A 25,702-nucleotide genomic window follows, 5' to 3' on the forward strand; every position below is an offset into this window, starting at 1 on the left:
AGGAAATGTGAGAAAAATCCAAATCATTCTTAAGGATTATTAGAGCCATTTCTGAGGTCACATGGAGTGTGGATAACCATTCTTCAGGCATGTCTTGTTGGGCAATACTAAACCTGCCACAGAAACTCATGAGGATCAGTTCATCTACCCCAAGGCAGCTCAAAGTATTGTGAAATCTGCAGCAATTCCACACAACAAAATCTACAGGCTCCCAAACAAACACATTATTTTAGAAACAGAACAAAAAGTTGCGAATACCACAAAACTGAAATGAAGACAGAAAATGCTGGAAAGTCAGATCAGTTGCTAAGTAGTGATCCTTCCATACTGATAAAAGTATCAACCAAACTAACTTGTCTTTCCACATCCAGGTGTTGACCATCTCACTGCATATTTCTAGCAGTTTCTAGTTTTACAACAGGATTCTCAGTAGCGCACAGCTATCAGCTTGAGACATTTCGCACTCCATCACTGCACAGTGTCATATTATTTGTCCCCACCCCCTCGACCCTGGTTCACAAACATCTGGAAACATCAGCTTTGCTAATCAACAGTTTATGCAGACAAAGGATTGTACAGCAAGGTTGAAAGAAACAAGGTATCAAAGGCATCCAGGACAAATGGAAGAGCTAATCTTAAAGATTAAATTACAGGAGTTATGTCATCAAAATGTGATGAAACAATGGTATTCATGAATGGAAAATATAAACATCAACACATTGGATCACCAGGACATTTCAATCTAGTCTTGTGAAGATTGGTGTAAGCAGCCAAGAAGACATGTTTGCAAGATCTTGGAGCTGCTCTCATTTTAAAAAAAAAATCACGGGACCTGGGCAATGCTGGCTAGGCTAGCATTTATTACCCATCCCCAATTTCTCTAGAAAAGGCTTGAATCGCAGCAGTCCACGTGTTGTAGGTGCTGTTAGGAAGAGTGCTCTAGGTTTCTGACCCAGCAACAGTGAAGGAATGACAATGTTTTCCAAGTGAGGATGATGTGCAACTTGGAGAGAAATTTCAGGTGGTGCCCTTGTCCTTCTAGATGGTGTGCTGGAGTGAATGAATGTTTCAGGTGATGGGTAGGATGCCAATCGAGCCACCTGCTTTGTCCTAGATGAACAGACTTTGTGTCCTCTGCGCACTTTGCTCTACCACTCAGTGTCATCTGCAAACTTTGATACACTACACTTGGTCCCCAATTCCAAATCATCTATGTAAACAATTGCGGTCCCAACACTGATGTCACAGGCACACCACTAGTCAGTGATCCACCAACCAGAAAAACACCCATCCCCATTCTTTGCTTTCTGTTAGTTAACTGATCCTCTATCCATGCTAATACATTACCTATAATGCCATGCACCTTTATCTTATGCAGCAGTCTTTTGTTGGCACTTTGTCAAATTCACTACCCCAAAGCGTGGTGAATGCGGGGACAGTGAGTAAACTTAGGGAGGAGCTAGAATTTTGATTGGTAATGGATTGAAGGTTTATGGGGAGAAGGCAGGAAAGGCAGGAAAATGGGGATGAGAAGCATATCAGCCATGATCCAAATGGTGGAGCAGATTCTAAGGGCCGAATGGCCTAATTCTGCTTCTATATCCTATACTTTCTGGAAATCCAGATATACCACATACACCGGTTCCCTGTTGTCCACCGTGCTAGTAATGTCCTCAGAGTTCCACTAAATTAGTTAAACATGACCTGGCTTTCATGAACCCATGCTGTGTCTGCCCAATGGAAGAATTTCTATCCACATATCTCGCTATTTCTTCCTTCCTTGGGACACTAAGAGGCAATTCTGCACCAATCAGCCTAACCGCCACATCTCTGAACTCTGGGAGGAAATCCAGGCAGAATGTGCAAACTCCACACAGTCACCCAAGGCTGGAAACGAACCTGGTGCCATGAGGCAGCACTGCCACTGTTCCACCATGCTGCCTATGTCCAGGTCTTGATGCATATAGATGCTGATTGCCTCAGTATGAGTGAGGAGCTGCAAATGGTTCTGAACACTGATCAGCGAGCACACCCACTTCTGAACTTATAGATGAATGGAAAGTCATTGATGAAGCAGCTTGAGGTGATTAAGCCTTGGACACTACTCTGTAGAACTCTGCAGTAATATCCTGGGATTGGCATAATTGATCATTAAAAATACAACACAAACATCTTCCTTTGTGTTGGGTAGGATTCCAACCAGCAGAGAACCCCTCTTGCCCCAGTTCCCATGGATTTATTTTGTAGGACTCTTTGATGCCACATTCAGTCAAATAATGCATTGATGTCAAAGTCAATCACTTTCAGCTCACCTCATCAATTCAGTACTTTTGACCATGCTTGGTCCAAGATAATGAGGTCAGGATCCAAGTGGCCAAACTGAATATCTGAAGGTAGGTTATTGCTGACCAAGTGCCCCTTGAACACCCCCCGCATTGGCCCTGTGTCACCGAGACCTCCTTGAATTAGCGCCGTCACTGATACCTCCTACCACTTTGCTAATGATCAGGGGTAGGCTAAAGCGATAACAATCAAAATGAAATTTGTTGTGCTGTGTATTTAATACTTATTTGGGCAATTTTTCACATTATCAGTATAATAGTTGTATTGAACTCTTTGGCTAGTGATGCAGCCAGTTCTGGAGCACAAGTCTGAGTCTACTTCCTGGATGTTATGAGGGGCCCATAGCCTTCGCTGCATCAAGAATTGGGTATCATGTAGAGTGCATGTTGATATCATGTAGAGTGCTGAAGGTTGGTATGTGAGATGCTGGGTACCTCATTAAGGGGCTGAAATGGATCACCCACTTGGCACTTCTGGCTGAAGATGGTGGCTAATGTGTCAGTCTAGTCTTTTTCAGAGTGTGCTGAGCTCCCCCTTCACTGGGGTTGTTTCCTCCTTCAGTTAGTTGTTTAATTATCCACCATCATTGATGATTAGATGTGGCAGGACTGCAGAGTTGTTGGTTGTGGGATCGGTTTGCTGTCTAAGACATTTATCCATTGCTTGCCATGCATGTGGCCCTCTGAAGTAGCTATACAGGTTAATATCTCATTCTTAGGTAGGCCTGGTGCTGCTTCTGGTCTGTTCTCCTGGACCCTTCATCGAGCCAAGGTTTACTCACCTGGTTTGATGAGAGTGAGGAGAAGCTGGGCCATGAGATTACAGATTGTGATTGAATATCCACTACGCGCAAGTGGTTGCTTTGCATTATTTTAATGACTTGTTTCAATAATGATTGAGAAAGGTTGAGATTTTCCTTTACCTCTAATGCAGGTTTGAGAACAAAAATGTCAATATCCTAAACAAACTCAACATAATCAGACTGGAAATGAACATCCACTCCGCCATGCTAGTCCAGGACTATTTTTAGAATGTCACTATAGAGACACAGGAACCACTAGCTCAACCCACTATCTCCCCACCTCCAGATATCCCAGCTCTGAGGGAGGGGTGGCCCATGGCACACCAACATCAAATACAGAAACAAGGAGAAGAAATAGGTGTAGCGAGTGCGAAAGATACTCAAGGCATTGCCATTGGTCCCTTATGGATGACCAACCCACCATAGTAGTTCACCGGTTAATCTCAATCAGCAATAGTACAAAATGGCTCAAAGCTAACTTACCACCAAACAGTCCCACATCCTGCAGGCTCTCCACGCTCAGTTTTTCAGACACCCACCTCTAAGCCACGCAATTTCAAAAAGTAAAAGAGACAAGATAAGAAATCACCGTTAGCAGTTTTCTTTAAAAAAAAGTCTTTTGTTTTTACAAGGTTTTAACTGCTTCAGAATAATGTGGGAAAATCAAAGCAGGATAATAATGTGGGAAATTCCAAGTGGGATCAGAAACCAATGAGCAATCTGCAGATTCTAAACCTCTGCTTTCCAAGCCTGCACTATGTAGCTTTAGATTTTGTTGCAACTTAGCAGTTTCAAATCTCCTCCTCAAAGTGTTTCCCCTTGTTCATTTTCCAATAGAAACTTGCTGGCATATAGGCCTCGGCACAATCTATTTCCCAGTACTTTGCCCAACTGACCACCTTGAACATTGGACATCTTGTGGCATAATTGGACTTCTTTGCATTTGAGTAAAAGGCTGTTCAGGATAGCAAGATAACTTTGAGATGCCACAGGAGGAGATCTGGCTTCCTTTCTGCTCCAAATGACCATGTATTACCATGTATAAAAGTTGAATTTTGAAGACCAGTTTTTTTAGCCAAGTAGTTAAGAGGTCATCTTTTATAGGGGTGAAGTTTGAGAGCCTTACTTTCAACTAAAACACTCTGGCTTGACACACAAAAGAATCCACAAGGTATCTGGGGGAAATTGGCATCTACCCCACACCATTCTGCTTTTGGCATGGAGCCTCCCACCACACCCTGCGACAAGAAGCCATGAGACTGGAAATTCTTATGCTGATGGTCCCTTTCCCTTGATCTAGATGTAGGGGGATTGCATGGATCAGCATCACCAGGTCATGACTGACAAGGCCTGAGCCTCCCTTCCCCTTCCCAGAGGGGTGATGGGCAGCAAACAAGGGCACAAGACCAGAGAGATTGTTTAAAGTTTGCTTGGAAGTTGATCCCTGTATCCATGTGCACTGTTTATTACTCTTCACTGATCTGTTAGTTTCTCTTCCCAAAAATTTAAAATCAACCTATATTTAAATATAAAAGCAAAATATCACAGATGCTGAAATAAAAACAAATTCCTGGAAGTACTCAAGCAGGTCTGGCAGTATCTGTAGGATAGGACCATCTTTAATTCTGAAGATGGAAATGTGATTATGCCACTGCAAGGGGAGCGGGGGGGGGGTGGCGGGGGAAGAACAAAAGGAAAAGGCAGAGGCCTGGAGAGATTAAATGACAGGGGTCATGAATCAAAGGGATATAGTAATTGGGATAAAAGAAAGCAAGCATTTGTTAAGAGTCTGAATAACAGAATAGTGATCTACATTCTTCCTGTCTTAACTGACAAGTAGGAGCTGGAAGGAATGGGGCAAGTGTATCCTTTGTACTGAATAATGAACTGATGCTTTTCATTTGATTGTAGAGATTATACTTTGGTTCTGAAATTTTTGAGCTTTGATCCCTGAAAAAGTAGGATCGACTCTCACGAGGTACATGAAAAGCTATGGATTTTTTAGGTCAGAAAGCTTTTGGTTGACTTTTACATGAATATCTACAGTATCTGAAATAAATGTTTCAAAGAAATAAGTGGCAATCATGAATGATTCAAGTATAACTTTAGCACTTGTGTATTGAACATGTGCAGAGGGGTCCATTAACTCTTCATTAAACTACTCCTCAACTGATTTGAGAACAGTGAAGACAGGAAATCTTGTATGAGAGAAGTATCATTGAAGTAAATAGTTACAACATTTCAAGTAGGTTATAGTCAAAGGAACCGCAAACAGATGGATCAGGAAGTCATCCTCTCAGTGATAAAATCCGAGGTGTTCAGCTCCTTCCAGATGCTTCTCCTCCACTTCAGGTGGTTTTGGGCAAGGAATTTCCAGGTGTCAGTGAGGATGTACTTTTTCAAGGAAGGTTTGAGGATGTCCTTGAAGCATGCCCTTTGCCCTCCTGGGGTTCCCTAAACTCCGAGCATAGCGCTTGTTTCGGTCGCCTCGTGTCAGGTAGGTGAATGATGTTCCCCTACCCAGCAGAGCTGGTCGAGTGTGGTCGATGCTTCGATGCTGGTCTGAACAACAACATTGACTTTGTGGAGACAGCACTGGTGGAAATTCTCCAGGGTTTTGAGGTAGTGCAGGCTGTGCAGGGTCCCCGCCTCTGAGCAGTATGGGAGGACGAGTATTACGACTGCTCTGTAGCCCATGAGCTTGGTGCCAGATCTGAGATCCACACTCTTCCTCAGGCAACTGAAGGCCGTGCTGGCACACAGATGTTAGCCTTATCACTGCCTGCCCTTGTTGACAGTAAGCTCCCAAGGTATAGCAAGTGGTCCACATTGTCCAAGGCCTTGTTGCCTTGATACTAGTCTGGGGGACCCTTATTTTACGGATATTTAATGCAAGGGCTATGCTGTTCATGAGGATTGGGAGCACAGCCTCAGGGTGGGCACAGGTGAAAGCAAAATCAGCATCCCATACCTCAATTACAGAGCATGGTGTGACCTTGGATCTGACCTGCAGGCAGAAGTTTTTTTAAACTTTTACAACTAAAGGGCAGAATCCACATTGCAACTCAGAGGAGCTCTTCAACCACAGGGAGAAGGTGATTAAGGGGCAATCTTACCATGACCTTAACTGTGATCAACAGCAGGGAATTTCCTCTGTAGTTACTGCAGTCGTGTTGGACTCGTTACCTTCCTTGAAGATGGTCATAATTACAGCATCTCCAAGATCTGGCATTTCTCCTTCCAGTTAAGGGAATTGAGGTCATGTATTCATGCCAATAGTGCGTCTCCACTATGTTTCAGTGATTTGGCAGGAACTCCATCTGCTCCTGATGTTTGTTGTTCTTCAGCAGTTGACAGCCTTTTCCTTTTCTACTTTGTGCAGGTTTGGGGTTGTGGTGACATGGTGGCAGGTTGCATGCCATGGGATGAAGTAGAGGTTGCTCACATTGAAGACAGTCTCTGTTAAGGATATCTTTGAAGTGCTCCCTCTTGCAAGTGCTGTCTCTGCCCCTGTTCCTGATCAGCACCTCTCTATTCTTAGCCTACAGTGGAGTGGGGTCTTGGGCTATAGTCTTGACTGAGCTAAAGAAACCTCACCCATCACAGTTGTCGTTTAACTGTTTCTCCTGTGCTTTTTCCACCCACTATCTGTTCTTTATTTCATGGGTTTTTTTGATGGACCTCAGCACCTGCAGATGGCTTTCTTGCTCTCAAGTTCGTTTGTTGGTTCAAAAAGGCCTCGCTGATCAGTTCTCAGTCACTCAAACCAATCTTAGCGTTTCCTGGTCGAGTGATCAGTGTTTCTTGATGTTGTAGACGCTCGACAACTGTGTTAGAGTTGTCAGGTTGGCACAGATGTGCTGGTTGAATCGGGCTCTCTGATCAGGGTCTGTGTCTCAGCATTGATTTTCCTGTAGCATTGTTTCTGTTGCTTGGAGGCCACATTGATGGTGATTAGAGTGGATTACACAGTGGTCCATACAGCAGTCACTGGTTTCTTGCATGGCGCAGGTGGTACCGACATTCTCACTTGGACAATGAACAGTCAAGCAGGTACCAGTGCTGGAATGAAGGGGGTTGTCATAAGGTGCAGGAGGGAGACTTCTAGTCTTGAGCTGAACAACAGAGGGTTCTTAACTTGTATGGGAAGGATGGTTTGTGTTGTGGGGAGAGGCTGGATGGACTGGGATTATTTTCCTCTGGAGCGTAGGAGGCTGAGGGGTGATCTTGTGGAGGTCTGCAGGATGATGAGGGGCACGGATCACCGAGATAGTCGGTAATTTTTTCCCGGGGTAGGGGAGTCTAGAACTGGAGGGCATGGGTTTAAGGTGAGAGGGAAGAGATGGGTGGGTGGGTGGGTTCCAGAAAGGCAATTTTTAAAAAGAGGTTGGCGAGCGTCTGTAACAATTGCTAGAGGTAGTGGTAGAGGCGGGTACAATTTTGCCTTTTAAAAAGCATTTAAACAGTTGTGAGGGTATATTGGGTGTGGGTCAAATGTGGGTCAATTGGGACTAGCTTCACGGTTATAAAAAAGGGTGGCATGGACAAGTTGGGCTGAAGGGCCTGTTTCCTTGCTGTAAACCTCTATGATTCTATGAGCGTTAACCCTAAGCTGTGAAATCTAGAGGCAATTTATTTTGCATTAGTTTCAATGTTAAAAACTGAAACTACACAGCAAACACTCACTAATAACTAAAGGACACAGCTTTATAAAAGTTCACGTACCGGCTGAATCTCCAAAATCACTCGTCCTGCATTCAATCTCATGTTAACTGGCTTTTTTTAAAACCATCAGTTAGCCCTTGATCATCGCTGAGCTCAAGTTGTGAAACGGTTAGTACCTAATTTACATCAATGCAAATATTGAAATAAAATGGGACTTACCAAAAATGACATGGAAAAGCTGGTGTGTCACCAAACAGGCACTGCCATTAAGAGATCTGGTATGAAACAGAGCACAATATAAACATAGTGACTTCACAGTGGATCTGCATCACTCATCGTGTGTAAATACACTGGACAGTCAAAGGTAATTAACAAAGGTTCCATGAATATACCAATGAAAGAGTTTGCTAATTTGCACAGGCCTTGTGGCAGCAAACTCTGGTTAGTACACAAATAAATGCTTTGCAAAATTACTTCCCTCAATATGTCAAGAGGATGGGAGGCTTGTTCTCTACAATTACCCATCAGCTCTCAATAACGAGGGTCCAACCCATCACTGGGGGCAAACATTTGGAGTTAATGTTGTGCTGATAGTCATGCAATATATATAGTTGTTTAAGTTTAAGGGGAATGTTTAAAAATCCAGCTTTATTAGCGAGACAACTGGTGTGTCTGGAAAACCTTTAGCCCAAGTCAGTTAACAACTCATTTTAATTAGAAATGTGTTAGAACTAATGTGATAGAACTAATGGGATTTTGCTTCTGTAAGAGGTTACTCTGGCATTTCTGACTAGGCTGATTGACAGGGTCATTTGATAATGTGGGTCTACACAGGGAAAGAAGTTTTTGCAGTTTTTAGAGTTGCAGTTCTGGCGGGGAACTGTTTGAGGACAGAGGCTTCTACAACATGCTCCAAAACACACTGAAAGCTTCAAGACTGCCCACAAATTTTAAGGGCCAGTTCAGAAACCCCAAGACATTTTTATGAAATTAGCCTAGACCCTAACTTTCACATTTGCTTTTGGCATTGTGAACATAAGGCGTTTCATTCCAGGTATGACTCAAGTGACCCATGAGGAAGCTTCCAACAAAAGCAGCCTCATTTAAGAACAATGTTAGAATATAACAAAAAATAATTAACATAACTTTGACCAATAAAAACACTCAAACATGACAAAGTACAATTCTTAATAGCCGGCTTTCTCTATTGTTCCAATTTAGCAATATCCTCCATAGACATAAATCCCTTCTTTAGAACCAGTTAGCACAGAAACCAAAGATGCTTCTGCCGGTTCTTGATTTTCAGCCTTTTGATACTTCTGGAAAGTGATTAAGACACATGTCTTCTAATTATTATGCAGCAACTTCCAGAGAAAGTTCCCCTTCCAGACAACAGAGCCTTAGACAAAGATTTATTTCCTAGAAGATTCCAATCTCCAGATCTGAGCGAGACCTAGTCATATCACCATACCATCAATCAACCTAATCAAGCCTCACTCTGCAATATCCCAGGGGAAAACAAAACAACATTATTTGCATTATTTCAGATCAGAACAAAAATGTTAAGGTCAGTTATGTTGCTGCAGTAACAATACAGTGCTGCTGGATCCAGTCAAAATGGCTCCAATAAAATGGAAGGAACTTGTAAACATTCTGCACAGAAACATGGCAAATACGGTGTCTTTCTGAAATGTATCATCATTCACTCATTACAACAAGTATTTTTATGCTTGCTAACTGTATTTCAAATGGCACTGAGTGTTGCTTCTTTGGAACTCAAACAGTGATGACTTAAGGTTGTTTCTTTTCATTGTTAAATATCGTTGAGTTGTAACAGATAAGCTGCTTCATTTGTTACATTATATTTAAACTGTTATTAAATAAAGTTTAATGTATTATAAAAGATCCCTAATTTGTTAGTGGAATCACTCCTATGAAGCATCCTACCTTCATATTTATGCCAAAATTTTAAGAAAATTATTGGGGTCTAGTCTTGTTAATTGTGTAATTTGGGATTCTGATCCAAGATCCTAACAATATCACCACATTCCTCAAATTAAATGGAGGATTGGACAGATTCCACAATAGCTGCATCCTATTCAGGACACAAGAATGAAACCCTTCCTATTTCTTCCACCACCCAAGACATTTTCCTAATGCAACTCAGGTTAGATACAGATTAAAACTTCTTTCACCAGGTATGGGCACGAGGATGAAGCAAAACAAGAGATGGGTGAGCCTAAATGAATATCTCTCATTAGTATTCACTGTTGAGAAAAGCATGGATGTTAGGGAACTTGGGGAAATAAATAGTGATGTCTTGAGACGTGTACGTATTACAGAGGTGGTGGTGCTGGAAGTCTTAAAGCGCATCAAGGTAGATAAATGCCTGGGACCTGATGAAATGTATCACAGGATGTTGTGGAAGGCCAGGGAGGAAATTGCAGTTCCCCAGTACAGATATTTGAATCAATGACAGCCACAGATGAGGTGCCTGAAGATTGGAGGGTGGCAAATGTTGTGTCTTTGTTTAAGGACTGCAGGGAAAAGCCTGGGAACTACAGACCAATTACTCTAACATCTGTACTGGCTATGTTGTTAGAAGGTATTCTGAGAGAAGAATCTACAGGCATTTAGAGAGGCAATAACTGATTAGGGACAGTCAGCATGGCTTTGAGAGTGGAAAAGCACGTCTTACAAACTTGATTGAGTTTTTCGAAGGGGTAACCAGGAAGGTAGATGAGGGCAGTGCAGTTGATGTTTTCTATAAAGGCCTTGCTAAAGTCCATTACAAAGTACCACATGATAGGTTGTTGCATGAGGTTAAATCTCACAGGATCCAGGACGAGGTATCCAAATGGACATAAAATTGGCTTGATGACAGAAACCAGGGGGTTGTTTTTCAAACTGGAGGCCTGTGACCAGTAGTGTGCCTCAGGGATCAGTGCAGGGTCCGCTGTTATTTGTCATTTATATTAATGATTTGGAAGAGAATTTAGGAAGCATGGTTAGCAAGTTTGCAGATGGCACCAAGATTGGTGGTATCGTGGACAGTGAAGGTTATCTAGGATTGCAACGGGATCTTGATCAATTGGGCCAATGGGTTGATGAATGGCAGATGGAGTTTAATTTAGATAAATATAAGGCAGATCGAACCACAGCAGGACTTACTCAGTTAATGGTAGGGTGTTGGGGAGAGTTACAGAACAGAGACATCTACGAATACAGAATCATTGCTCCTTGAAAGTGGTCTCAGGTAGACAGAGTGGTGAACAGGGCGTGCTTGGTTCCCTTAGTCAGAACATTGAATACAGGAGTTGGGACATCTTGTAGAAGACATTGGTAAGGCCACACTCAGAATTTTGTATGCAGTTCTGTTCACCCTGTTATAGAATTAACCCAGAAAGAGTACAGAAAAGATTTACTAGGATACTATTGGGACTTGATGGTCTGAGTTATGAGGAGAGGCTGGATAGACTGGGACTTTTTTCCCCTGGAGCGTAGGAGACTTAGGAGTAACCTTATAGAAGTCTATAAAATAATGAGAGGCACAGATCAGCTAGAGAGTCAACTTCTTTTTCCAAAGGTGGGGGAGTCTAAACCTAGAGGGCATAGGTTTAAGGCACAGTAAGTAGTCTCACAACACCAGGTTAAAGTCCAACAGGTTTATTTGGTAGCATGAGCTTTCAGAACGCTGCTCCTTCATCCGGAGTGGAGCTTCGAAAGCTTGTGCTACCAAATAATCCTGTTGGACTTTAACCTAGTGTTGAGAGACTACTTACTGTGCCTACCCCAGCCCAATGCCAGCAATTCCACACCATAGGTTTAAGGTGAGAGAGAAGAGATATAGAAGGGTCCAGAGGGGCAATTTTTTCACAGAAAGGGTGGTGAGTACCTGGAAGAAGCTGCCAGAGGTAGTAGTAGAGGCAGGTACAATTTTGTCTTTTAAAAATCATTTAGACAGTTGCATGGGTAAAATGGATAGAGAGAGATATGGGCCAAATTAGGATTAGCTTAGTGGTTTAAAAAAAAAAGGCAGCATGGACAAGTTTGGCCAAAGGGCCTGTTTCCATGCTGTAAACCTCTATGAGGGGGAAAGAAAAAGCATTGAAAGCTAGTGGCCTGGATAGCTAAAGATATAGATTACAATCAAATAGAAAAAGGAGCATCATGTCAAATACAAGGTCCATAATAGAGAATCTAGCTGAATACAACAAGCAGAAGTCTAAAAAAGAAACAAAAGAACAAAAATAGATTAGCAGCCAACAAAAATAGAACCCCAAAAGATTTTTTGAACATATAATTAGTAAGTTGGTAGTAATGAAAAGATGGGTGAATTAAGGACCGAAAGTACTTCATGCTCTTCTTTTCAGAGGGCTTGGCTGAGATAGCAAATGAGTGTTTTGCAATTGTCTTCACCAATGAAGAGGATGTTGACAATTCAGCAGTGATAGCAATATTGGATGAGAGATACATTGAGTAGGTGAACTCCAAAGGTTGGCAGTACTCAAAGTAATTGTCACCCAGTCCAGATTGTTAACAGCATCTTAAATAAGTGTTTAATTGTATCATGATGGGCATTAACTCCAGATTCATTTGTGCTCCTATATATAAGTGGTTATTTAGAAGTATATGTTTTGATGTATAGCTCTGCAAATAAAAGCTTACAAAGTATGTAAAGGTTGGCTCTGGTTCAATCCTGCAGCAACTTGCTTTCTGGAATAAGACACCTGATGTATCCTATGTTGCAGTGGCTATAATGGAATAAATTGCAGAGGTTCAGGCCACGATCTTCTCATCCTCCTAGATGTGGAGGTAGTGCAAAAGAGGACACTCATAAGTTAAAAACCATTTTAGAAAAAGGGAGAAAAGTCAAACTATAAAGGTATTTTTGTAAAAATGGCTGGATTTGGATGTACAAAGAACAGTTTTAAAATTCACAGATGATAAGATCTTGAAATAAAGAAGATGGTTGTGGTAGTAGGTCAATCGTCTCAGTCCCAGGACATCACTGCAGGGGTTCCTCAGGAATGTGTGTTAGGTCCAACCATCTTCAGCAGCTTCATTAGTGACTTTCCTTCCATCACAAGGCCAGAAGTAATTTCCAGTTTACTTGTTTTGCCTGAAATAGTACAAAGCCAGAAGTGGGGATGTTCACTGATGATTGTATGGTGTTCAGCGCTATTTGGAACTCTTCAGTTAGGAAGATAGGAGGCCCTTCAACTCCTCGAGCCCGCTCTGCCATTCAGTAAGATCATGGTTGATTTGCAGCCTAACTCCATGTTCCTGCCCTAAACACATATCCCTTGATACCCTGCTCGATAAAAAATTGTCCATCTCAGACTTAAACCTAACAATTGAACCAGCATTCACCACTGTTTGAGGAAGAGAGTTCAAAGCCTCCATCACTCTCTGCGTGTAGAAGTATATTCTAAAATGTCTCCTGAACTGCCTGGGATCTTTTGAGCTATCTTTCTCTCTCTAGAAATGGAAGACTGGAACCTGCCAGAAAATTTTTCTCTGAAGTTCTGCTGCTGAAAGTTAGATCTTTCTCTGGAGGTGCTGCATGGGAGTCAGAAGGCAGACATCTTTCTATATCTCTGTCCAGAGAGATTAAGAGGTTGGAAATGTCGCACCCACGTGAGCATATCTATTTTTCTGCTGATTCTGAAGAAGGATGCATATCTGTGGGGATATTTCTTAAATTGGAACTATAGAGATAGATAGCTAGCTGTTAAGAATTATACCTCGTCATGTTTAAAGATTTCAGTGGGTGAAATTTATGCTATTTTTGTTACATTTCAACTTTTGTTAAATAAAGTTTGTTTTAATAAAATCTTTCTAGTGGGTTAATAGAATCACACCTGGAACAAAGCACCTTATGCTCGCACTTAACAAAATCAAAAAAGGTTGGGGTCCAGGTCAACTCTACAATATACCTTGGAAGTTTCTGATCTGGCCCCTAACACCATTGACCAGAAGTTGAACTGGACTAGCCAAATAGATACTGTGGCTAGAAGAGCAGGTTAGGGGCTAGAAATCCTGTGCCAAGTAATTCACCTCCTGACACCTCCCATAACCTGTCCACCATCTATAAAGTCAGGAGTGTAATGGAAGCTCTCAACTTGCCTAGATTAGTGCAGCTCTAACAACACAAGCTTAACACTGAAGGGAAGGGAAGACGCTCTTACAAAGGGAAGGGAAGACGATCTTACGAAGAAGAAAGATGAATTTACAAAGAAGATGAATTTACAAAGAAGAATCTTCATCTTTGTTAGAAAGAGTGCAAATACAAGGAAGTTAATGCAAAATCTTTACAACAGCTACAGAAAACAGATGAAATTGACTGACAGAAAAACTAAATCCAATTAGTTCTGATCCATCTGAAAGGTGAGCACGTTCAATCGTAGCTTTCAATAGAAAATTGAATAACTGCTTCAAACAAAAATATCGTGCTGGATGATGGGAATAGACGGGGAATGGGTAACTCAAACAGCTGGCTTGGACAAGACAGTAAGAAGTCTCAGGTTAAAGTCCAACAGGTTTATTTGGTAACAAAGGCCACCAGCTTTCGGGCCTCTGACCCTTCGTCAGGTGAGTGGAATCAGGCCAAATGAGTGTCTACTGGACTAAAATCATTCTATGATTCAACGCAATCAAACATACCGAGGGCAGATACAACTCAGGGTTAAATACAGAGGAAAGTTCCCTCTAGTCTACATTATCCCAAACACTCCCAGGACTACTACAGCACAGGGTTAGGTACAGAGTAAAGCTCCCTCTACACTGTCCCCATCAAACACTCGCGTCTCTCTAACAAAACCATGTTGCCTCTCACTAATGCATCAACTTAATTCCAAGTGAATCTTGCCTCCAAGAATCCTCTCCAATAATTTCCCTATCACTGACATCAGACTCCCAGTCTGTAATTACCTGGACTATCCTTGCTACCCTTCTTAAACAAATTGACTGAAGATACAGATGCTTCAACCTTGTCTTTTACTCTTGCAAGCTGGCTGCAACGTTGTTGAGGGTGGGAATGTTCTTGGAGCCCACTTCTTTTGTTAGTTGTGTCCTAACATTCACATTGGATTTGGCACTGTTGCATTTCATCATTTCACTGTAATATAGTGACCGTGTTTTGAAAAATGCAAACACTTGTATGTGGACACATATTTCGCAGTTTGATTTGGATCCTGGTGTCTTTGAGCTGGAATTGGATACTTTTGTGATGCTGCTTATGCTGTTAAATCTGTTTTCCATTTCTCTGCAGTAGATGGCGAGCAAAACTCCTGACATGAGAAATGGGTTTTCACAGCCTGATCTCCTGTAGACACTGGAGTGCAGGGGTTGGGGCTGAAATCAAATTGCAGTTTGTGGGATTGTACTGTGTACACAGGCCATGTTTCCCAATAGAACAACCATGACTACTCAAAATATTGACTACTGACTCTGAAGCACTTTGGGATGCCCAGGGAACGGAAAGTGTTCTGATGAATCTTTCTCCTAAAGAGCAGAGTGAAAACAGTTTTGTGTAGACAATGTTATGTGTTCTATAACATTCCTTCAAACTCAAATGTTCTCACAAAAATGCTTTTTCACCTTATTTCTCCAAATCATGCAGCATTTGGCAAATTACCAAGAAATATCAGAGAGATTATAGGGTTGAGTTGTTCAAAGTTCCGTAACTAATTCTTTTTTTTTACTGATGGTGCCCTGCACAATGCGTCACAACCTCATTCAAGGAAATGTACGGCTCACCGATTGCAAGTCCAAAACCAGACCAATCAGCAGCAAGTTTGCTTTGGTTCAGAGTAATCTTGATTGACATTGTGCAAGAAAATGTTGCCTCCTACACACAGGCAGTATTTTGAGAACAGAGTAAGCCAGCCTATCACTACACTGTGGAGCATGCTTAATGCAAAATAGGATATAGGAACTGTAATAACTGAGGTGCATCGTCAAAGGAAAGCATATCATTGCACTACCTACTTTCATTAGTTTTTGTTTATTAACTCTACCTAATATTGGTGGACGCATTTCTGTGTCAAGGTTGATTCTTTGAAAAACAGGAAGTTGTGGATATGATTGTTGCGTGCGGATTTCCTTCGCTGAACTCTTTTGGTCTTTGTAGTCATTATAAAAGAGTGAGAGCAGATATCCGTGTCTCACTAACTTGATTGAGTTTTTCGAGGAAGTGACGAAGATGATTGATGAGGGTAGGGCAGTGGATGTTGTCTACATGGACTTCAGTAAGGCCTTTGACAAGATCTCCCATGGCAGACTGGTACAGAGGGTGAAGGCTCATGGGATCGGGGTGAGCTGGCATGGTGGATTCAGAACTGGCTCAGTCATAGAAGACAGAGGGTAGCAGTGGAGGGGTGCATTTCTGAATGGAGGGCTGTGACAAGTGGTGTTCCTCAGAGATCAGTGCTGGGGACTTTTGCTGATATATATATATAAATGATTTGGAGGAAAATGTAACTGGTTTGATTAGTAAGTTTGCAGACGACACAAAGTTTGGTGGAATTGCAGATAGCGATGAGGACTGTCATAGGATACAGCAGGACACAAATCGGTTGGAGGCTTGGGTGGAGAGATAGCAGATGGAGTTTAATCCAGACAAATGTGGGGTAATGAATTTTGGAAGGTATAATACTGATGGTAAAATATACAGTAAATAGCAGTACCCTATTGAAAGGCAGAGGGATCTGGGTGTATACAGGTCACTGAGAGTGGCAATGCAGGTGGAGAAGGTAGTCAAGAAAGCATACGGCATGCTTGTCTTCATCAGCCAGGGCACCGAATTTAAAAATTGGTAAGTCACGTTGCAGCTTTATAGAGCCTTGGCTAGGCCACACTTGGAATATAGTGTTCAATTCTGGTTGCCATACTACCAGAAGGAATTGGAGGTCTTGGAGAAGGTACAGAAAAGATTTACCAGGATGTTGCCAGCTACAAAGAGAAGTTGGAGAAACTTGGTTCATTCTCACTGGAACAACGGAGGTTGAGGGGCAACCTGATAGAAGTCTACAAGATGATGAGTGGCATGGACAGAGTGGATAGTCAGACGTTTTTTTCCCCAGGGCGGAAGAGTCAATTATTAGGTGACATAGGTTTAAAAGGAGATGTACGAGGCAAGTTTTTTTTTACACACAGGGTGGTGGGTGTGGAAGCAGACATGATAGGGACTTCTAAGGGGCAACTTGACAAATACATGAATAGGATGGGAATAGAGGGATATGGTCTCCGCAAGCGTAAGGGGTTTTAGTTCAGTTGGGTAGCATGATCAAAGAACAACACAGCACAGGAAACAGGCCCTTCGGCCCAACAAGCCCACGCCGCCATTTCAACATTGTGAGTCCCCTCTTCCACCCATGACCCTTGTCTGCACTTATGGCACTCCACATGGGAAACCAGATTGAGGGAAGACTAATTTAGGGGCAATTTGTTACACCAATCAGCCTAAGAGCACATCTTTGGGGTGTGGGAGGAAACCGGAGCACCCGGACAAAATCCACGCAAGCACGGGGAGAATGCGCAAACTCCCACAGACACTGGCCCAAATCCATGTATCTGCACAGCAAACAGTGATAGTCACTGAGCTGTCATGTTGCCCATCAGCTGGTCCACTTTAAGCGTACACTAAGCGTACTGCAGGCTTGGAGGGTCGACAAGCCTGTTCCTGTGCTGCAATTTCCATTGTTCTTTGATTCATTCCACATGAAACTGTTCAAGGCACAGGATATGACAATAGCTCCAACAACTTTCACTGAAGACTTATGTTCCAGTCAAAAGTATAGCCAAGATGTTCAAGAACAGCTATGCTATTAGCACCAAATTGCCCAGCTATGTCCTCTCCACAAAAAAAAAACAACCAGATCAGTCAACTCCCAGACATCATGACTGAAGTCACCATCGACGAGCACTACCACTTACTCAAGAAAACCTGATCATTGATGCACAGTTTGAGTTTCAGCAAGGTGATTTAGCTCCAAACCTTATTGTAGCCTTTGTCCAATCACAGACAAAAGAGCTGAATGCTAGCAGGGAGGCAAGAGTGACTGCTCAAGGCAGCATTTGACAGTATGGCTCCAAACAGCCTATTAAAACAAGTGGAAGCACATACTGAGAGAATAGTTAGCAAAGCATCTGGGATCTTGTACTTCATAATTAGAGGCATTGAGTACAAAAGCAGGGGCATTATGTTGCACTTATATACATTTCTGATTAGAGGCCACATTTAGAGAATTGTGTCCAGTTCTGATCACCACACTTCAAAGATATAAGGGTTCCTGAGAGGATGCAAAGGAGATTGACAAGGATAGTTTCAGCGAAGAGGGATTTTAGCTACAAAGTTAGGCTGGAGAAGCTGGAGTTGTTCTGCTTGGAGCACAGGAGATTGAGAGGAGATTGATAGAAATGTACAAGATTATAACAGGGTTAGATAAGGTACACAAAGGAAAACTGATCCTAAGGACCAGAAGACACACATTTATGGAAAATTAACAGGCACTTAAAGGAGAAACTTTTGGGGCGAGAAGGACAGAGTGGGGAATGGGAATGACTGGACTGTTCAACAGAAACCAGACTGAATCAATGGGTCCAATGGTTTCCTTCTGTGCCATTATGACTCTATGAGGAGTCAATGGGGATTGCAGGGAAAGTCTCCATTGATTAGAATCATACCCAGCACAAATGGAAAAGGTTCTGGTGGTTGAAGGTTAATCACAGTCTCAGGAAAACCATTTATCATTAATATGACTGCACATAATTGTTGAGTCATGTTTCAAAACTCAAAACAAATTAGCCAAACATTATACAATATAGCTGGCAGGGGAGATGATGTGTTGCAACTGTAGCACGTGGGAGTTGGAAGACACCAATGTGATCCACAACACCAACTGTAGCAACTGCAGCTCGAAGAACTCTGTCTCAGAGGTGATGAGCTGGAGTCTGAGTTTCAGCCACTAGGATGTTTCAGGGAAGGGAAAACTTATCTGGACATTTTGGTCCTGGAAGTAGTCACATCCCTTTGGGCTAAATACTACAGATCAGAGGCAGGAGAACGTTATCCTACATCACACAGGTGTGGAGATCAGAAGGTATCACTGAGGGAGCATTAACCTTTGCAATCATCCAATAGCTTTGAGGCTCTTGCAACAGCCTGTGTGGATGAGAGCAGGACTGCAAGGGGATGAACAATCACTGCACCATGAAATAAAAACTAATGTAGTAGTAGGGGATAGACACCATCCTCTGCAGCCAAGAGCGCGAGTTTCAAAGATTAGGTTGTCAAGGATAATGATACCTTCTTGGCGTTAGCTAACAAGAAACTTGTATGGGAGAAGGATCCAGTTGTGGTCCATACAGGTACCAACGACACAGGTAGGACAAAGAAAGCGGTTCTGCTGAGAATGAGCAGCTTGGGTTACATGTTTCAAAAAAAATTTACAAAAGTTAGTCACTGGATCATTACTCAAGCCTTGAGCAAATTGGCATAGGGTAAATAAGATCAGAAAGTTGACTGTGTGGCTCAAAGTTCAATATGGGAGAAATAAGTTTCAATTCATGGGGTACTGGCACCAGTACTGGGGGAAAGTGGGAGCTGTACTGTTGGGACAACTTTATGTGAACCTTGCAGGGATCAGTATTCTAGTAAATCAAATAACTAGGACTGTAGTAGATGTCTTGCTGCATTGTTGGTGAGATCATACCCAGAATACATGTAATTTTTGGGCTTCATCTTTGAAGACAGATATACTTGCAATAGAAAACATTTACTATGCCGATTCCTTGAAAGGTTGAACAGGCTGGTTCTACACTCAAAGTTTAGAAGAATGAAAGTTATTTTATTAGAACAAGGGCCCTTGACAGGGTAGGAGCCAAGAGGATTTTTCTCCTCAAGGGCAAGTCAAGAAATGGGAAGCAATTTCAGAATAAGGAGTCATTTGTTTAAGACAGAAATGAGGAATTTTTTCTCAGAGGGTCATATTCTTAGGAATGCTCCATTCCAGACAGTGGAGGAGGCTGGGTTATTGAATATATTCAGCACTGATTTAGATAGTGTTTTGATCCATAAGGGAGGCAAGAGAGCGGGCAGAAAGCAAGGCCATGATCAGATCTGCAATAATCTTACTGATTGATGGAGCAGACACGATGGCTGAATGGCCCATTTCCTATGTTATATTTTCTGTAGGAGCTCCGAAAAGGTCAACCTAGATCCTAAGCCCAACCATCTTCAGTTCCTTCATCAACAATCTTCTCTTGATCAGAAAGGTCAGAAGTGGGGATGTTTGTTGATGATTGCAGTGTTCTGATTCCTTCATACCATACCAGAAATACTTGGGGGACCTAAAGTGATTAATATTAAAGATTTGGCACTGGAGAAATTAATGTCACTAAAAGTCAATAAATCCCCGGTGCACGTCAGCAGGGTTCCATGGGAGGTGGTTGCAGAGTTGAGGATGCATTGGTTTTGATCTTTGAAACTTCCCTAGATTCTGGAATGGTCCCAGCAATAAGAGGTTAGCAAACACTGTTATTCAAAAGGAGGGAGCTAATAAAGAGGAACCACAGGCCAGTTAGCCTGATATCAGTTGTTGGAAACAATGCTCGAGTCCGTTATTGTGGAAATGGTAACAAATGCTGAAAAAAAATCAGTATGTTGCATAGAATCATATAGCGCAGAAGAGGCCCTTTGGCCCATTGAATCTGCACCGAAACATTAGAAACACATGAACTCCCATCTAATCCCACCTGTCAACACTTGGACCATGTTATGGCATGCCAAGTGTTCATCCAGGTAACCCACCTCTACCGCTCTCCCAAGCAGCGCATTCCAGACCATCACCACCCTCTGGGTAAAAATGTTTTTCCTCACATCCCCCACCAAACCTCCTGCTCATCACTTTGAACCCACGTCCGCTCACGACTGACCCTTCAACTAAGTGAACAGCTGCTCCTTAGGCACCCTGTCCATGTCTCTCATAATCTTGTACACCTCGATCAGGTCACCCCTCAGTCTTCTCTGCTCCAACGAAAACAACCCAAGTCCAAGCAACGTTTTTTTCATGACTTAAATATCCCAACCCAGGCAGTATCCTGGTAAATCTCCTCTGCACCCCCTCCAGTACAATCACATCATTCCGATAATGTGGCAACCAGAACTACACACAGTACTCGAGCTGTAAGCTCACCAAAGCTCTGAACAACTCCAATATGACTTCCCTGCTTTTGCAATCTATGCCTCGACTGATAAAAGCAAGTGTCCCATATGCCCTTTTCACTACCCTACTAGCATGCCCCTTTGCTTTTAGAGATGTGTGGACAAATACACTAAGGTACCTTTGTTCCACAGAACTTCCTAGTGTCTGACCATTCACTGAGTAATTTCTTGCCAAATTACTTCTCCCAAAGCGTATCACCTCACACTTTTCAGGGTTAAATTCCATCTGCCACTTATCTGCCCATTTTGTCAATACCTTCTTGTTCCTCAAGACACGCCACCTCACTTAACAACCCATCCGCAAACTTATTAATCCTACCCCCCATATAATCTTCAGTCATTTATATAAATGACGAATAATAGGGGGCCCAAAACAGATCCCCATAGTACGCCACTGGACATTATCTTCCAGTCACTAAAGCAGTCTTCTATCATTTGATTTGATTATTTGTCACATGTATTAGTATACAGTGAACAGTATTGTTTCTTGCATACTATACAGGTCAAGCATACAGTTCATAGACAAGGAAACGAGAGAGTGCAGAATGCAGTGTTACATTCATAGCTAGGCTGTAGAGAAAGATTAACTTTAATCAAGGTAGGTCCATTCAAATGTCTTATGGCAGCAGGGAAGATGCTATTCTTGAGTTGGTTGGAATATGACCTCAGACTTTTGTACCTTTTTCCTGATGGAAGGTGGTGGAAGAGAACGTCCAGGGTGCACGGGGTCCTTAATTATGCTGGCTGCTTTGTCAAGGCAGCGGGAAGTGTAGACAGAGTCAATGGATGGGAGACTAGTTCGTGTGATGGATTGGGCTACATTCACAACCTTTTGTAGTTTCTTGCAGTCTTGGGCAGAGCAGAATCTGTATCAATATTGTGATACAATAAGAGTGCTTTCCATGGTATATCTGTAAAAAATCAGAGAGTCACAGTTGACATGCTAAGTTTCCTTAGTCTTCTGAGAATGTAGAGGGGTTGGTGGGCTTTCTTAACTATCGTGTTGGCATGGGGGGGGACCAGGGCATGTTGTTGGTGATCTGTACACCTAAAAACTTGATGCGTGTTCTCCACTACGCCTCCTGAAGTCGATGACAACAATGTCATTTTGTTGACAGTGAGGGAGAGATTGTCGTCGTACTAGTTCACCAAATTTTCCATCTCATTCCCGTACTCTGTCTTGTTATTGTTTGAGATCCGACCCACTACGATGGCGTCATCAGCAAACTTGAAAATCGAGTTGAGGGGAATTTGGCCACAATCATAGGTGTATAAGTATAGTAAGGGGGCTGAGAACACAGCCTTGTGGGGCACGAGTGTTGAGGATGATTGTGGGAGAGGTGTTGTTGCCTAGCCTCTGTCTCCAACAACTGAGCCAATTTTGAATCCACCTTATCAAATTACCCTGTATTCCATGTGAATTTACCTTCTTTACAAGCCTCAAATTGGCACCTTGTCAAAGGCTTTGCTGAAATCCACGTAAACTACATCATCTGCACTATCTTCATCTACACACCTGATCACCACCTCAAAAAATTCAATCTAATTTGTGAGGCATGACCTTCATCTGACCAAGCCATGCTGACTATCCCTGATCAAGTTTTGCCTCTTCAGATGGAGATAAATGTTCTCCTTCAGAAGTTTCTCCAATTGTTTCCCTACCACTGACATGAGACTCACTGGTCTGTAGAAGATCATAAGACACAGGAGCAGAATTAGGCCACTCAACAAATCGAGTCTGCTCCGCCATTCAATCATGGCTGGTATTTTTCTCATCCCCATTCTCCTGCCTTTTCCCCTTATTAATCAAGAACCTCTGTGTTAGACTCTCATTGACCTGGCCTCCACAGCCTTCTGCAGCAAAGAGTTCCACAGATTCACCACAATCTGGCTGAAGAAGTTCCTCTTCATCTGTTTTAAAGGATCGTCCCTTTAGCCTGCGATTGTGGCCTCTGGTTCTAGTTTTTCCTACTGGTGGAAACTTTCTCTCCACTCTATTCATGCCTTGCAGTATCCTGAAAGTTTCAATAAGGTTCCCCCCTCATCCTTCTAAATTCCAATGAGTACAGACCCAGAATCCTCAACTGTTCCTCATACGACAAGCTCTTCATTCCAGGATCATTCTTGTGAATCTCCACTGGACTCTTTCCAAGACCAGCACATCCTTCCATAGATATGGGGCCCAAAACTGCTCACAATACTTCAAATAGGGTCTGACCAGAGCCTTATACAGCTTCAGAAGTACATCCCTGCTCTTGTATTCTAGCCCTTTCAACAGGAATGCTAACATTGCATTTGTCTTCCTCACTGTTGACTGAACTTGCATGTTAATCTTAAGAGAATTTTGAACACTGACACAAGTCCCTTCCTGATTTCCTAAGCATTTTCCCATTAGCTCCCTGGTTTATCTTTACAACCGTTCTTAAATAGCAGAACATTAGCTGTTCTCCAGTTGTCTGGCATCTTCCCTGATGTGGAGATGCCGGCATTGGACTGGGATAAACACAGTAAGAAGTCTCACAACACCAGGTTAAAGGCCAACAGGTTTATTTGGTAGCAAATGCCACTGGCTTTCGGAGTGCTGCCCCTTCATCAGATGAATGGGAATTCTGTTCACAAACAGGGCATATAAAGACACAAACTCAACTTACAAAGTAATGGTTGGAACGCGAGTCTTTACAGGTAATCAAGTCTTAAAGGTACAGACAACATGAGTGGAGAAAGGGTTAAGCACAGGTTAGAGATGTGTATTGTGTCCAGCCAGGACAGTTAGTGAGATTTTGCAAGTCCAGGCAAGTCGTGAGGGTTACAGATAGTATGAAATGAACCCAAGATCCCGGTTGAAACCGTCCTCATGCGGAACTTGGCTATCAGTCTCTGCTCATCGACTCTGCGTCGTTGTGTGAAGGCCGTCTTGGAAAACGCTTACCCGAAGATCAGAGGCCAAATGCCTGTGGCCGCTGAAGTGTTACCCAACAGGAAGAGAACACTCTTGTCTGCTGATTGTTGAACGATGTTCATTCATCCATTGTCATAGCGTCTGCATGGTCTCTCCAATATACCATGCCTTGGGACATCTTTTCTTGCAGCGTATCAGGTAGCCAACGTTGGCCAAGTTGCAAGTGTATGTACCGTGTACCTGGTGGATGGTGTTCTCATGTGAGATGATGGCATCCGTGTCGATGATTCGGCACGTCTTGCAGAGGTTGTGTGGTGTCAAGACAATACATATCTCTTTAACCTGTGCTTAACCCTCTCTCTGCTCACATTGCCTTAGCTTTAAAACTTGATTATCTGTAAAGATTCACATTCCAACCATTATTTTGCAAATTGAGTTTGTGTCTTTATATGCCCTGTTTGTGAACAGAACTCCCATTCACCCGAAGGGGCAGTGCTCCAAAAGCTAGTGGCTTGTACTACCAAATAAACATGTTGGACTTTAACCTGGTGTTGTGAGATTTCTTACTTCTTCCTTTGGTCAGAGAGGAATTGAAAATTTGGGTCAGAGCCACTGCAACCTCCTCCCTTGCCTTCCACAGCAGGCTGGCACACAATTCATCTGGAATTGGAGATTTATTCACTTCTAAGGCTCCAATATCTCCGTACCTTGTCCTTCCCTATATCTATTTCCTCAAGGACTTCACAGTCTCCCCGAATTCCACACCATCGCCCTCATTCTCTTGGATGAAGATGGATATGAAGCCTTTATTCAACACTATCAATGCCCTCTGGCTCCATCCTCATGGGCCGTACTCCTTCCCTGATTATCTTTTACCCATTGATATACACATTGAATATCTTGGGACTTTCTCTACTTTTACCAGCTAGAGCTTTCTCATATCCCTCTTTACATTCCTGCTTGCTTTCTTAAGCTCCACACTACACTTCCTATACTTCACTAATGCCTCCACTCATTTGCTCCCTTTGTACTTTTTAAGCGCCTTTCTTTTCCTTCACGTTATATCCTGAATATGTCTGGCCATCATGATTCTCTGGGCTTGTTTTTCCTCCCTATCACTCCAGAGGGAACATGCTGGGCTTGCACACTCCCCATTTCCTTTTTGAATGCCCCCCCCCCCCCGCCGCCCCCCCACTGCTCTTCTGTAGATTTTCCCATTAGTAGCTGTTCCCTGTTTACTTTGGCCAGATCCTGCCTTATTTTACAAAAATTGCTCTCCCCAATCCAAAACTTTTTTTGCAGCTTGTCTATTTCCTTGTCCATAACAAATTTAAATTGTACCACGTTGTGATCGCTATCACTAAAATGTTCCCCCACTGCCATCTCAACCACCTATTTGGCTTCATTCCCCAGAATCAGGTCCACCACAGCTCCCTCCCTTGTTGGATCCTCCACATGCTGATTTAAAAAGTCCTCTTGTACACATTTCAAGAAATCTACTCAATCCAAGCCCTTTGGAAAAGTTTAAATCACCTGATGTAATAACCATTTTGTTGTTTTTACACACCTTCACAAATTGAGCCCACATTTAGGCAGAGTCAATTTGGTTTTATGAAAGGGAAGTGCATTTCACAAATCTGAGGGTGTGACTTATAAGTTAGATATGGGACAACCAGCGGACGTAGGGGATTTTCAGAATACATTTAATAAGTTACCATGTGAAATAAGCACTGAGGATTAGTTGAACAGAAAATGGAGTAGGAAT

General features: G+C 42.6%; 1 protein-coding gene across 4 annotated transcripts in view; it reads right to left on the reverse strand.

The window, feature by feature from the left end:
- strada (STE20 related adaptor alpha) overlaps nucleotides 1–25,702 on the reverse strand; it is an 88,276-nt gene that overhangs the window by 56,806 nt on the left and 5,768 nt on the right. For 3 of the 4 annotated variants that reach the window (XM_080213591.1, XM_080213594.1, XM_080213593.1), the window contains exons 2-3: nucleotides 8,030–8,085; nucleotides 3,629–3,686 (exon numbers count right to left, since the gene is read on the reverse strand). In XM_080213591.1, the coding sequence (XP_080069717.1) occupies nucleotides 3,629–3,686; nucleotides 8,030–8,041 (70 nt within the window). In that variant the 5' untranslated portion in view covers nucleotides 8,042–8,085. Of the gene's footprint in view, nucleotides 1–3,628; nucleotides 3,687–8,029; nucleotides 8,086–21,717; nucleotides 21,737–25,702 lie in introns of those variants that run through there. The other variant, XM_080213592.1, reaches the window with a different exon arrangement.

The sequence above is a fragment of the Carcharhinus amblyrhynchos genome, chromosome 27 (genome assembly GCF_965287045.1).
Source record: "Carcharhinus amblyrhynchos chromosome 27, sCarAmb.v2.hapA, whole genome shotgun sequence".
In the NCBI taxonomy this organism is placed as follows: domain Eukaryota; kingdom Metazoa; phylum Chordata; class Chondrichthyes; order Carcharhiniformes; family Carcharhinidae; genus Carcharhinus; species Carcharhinus amblyrhynchos.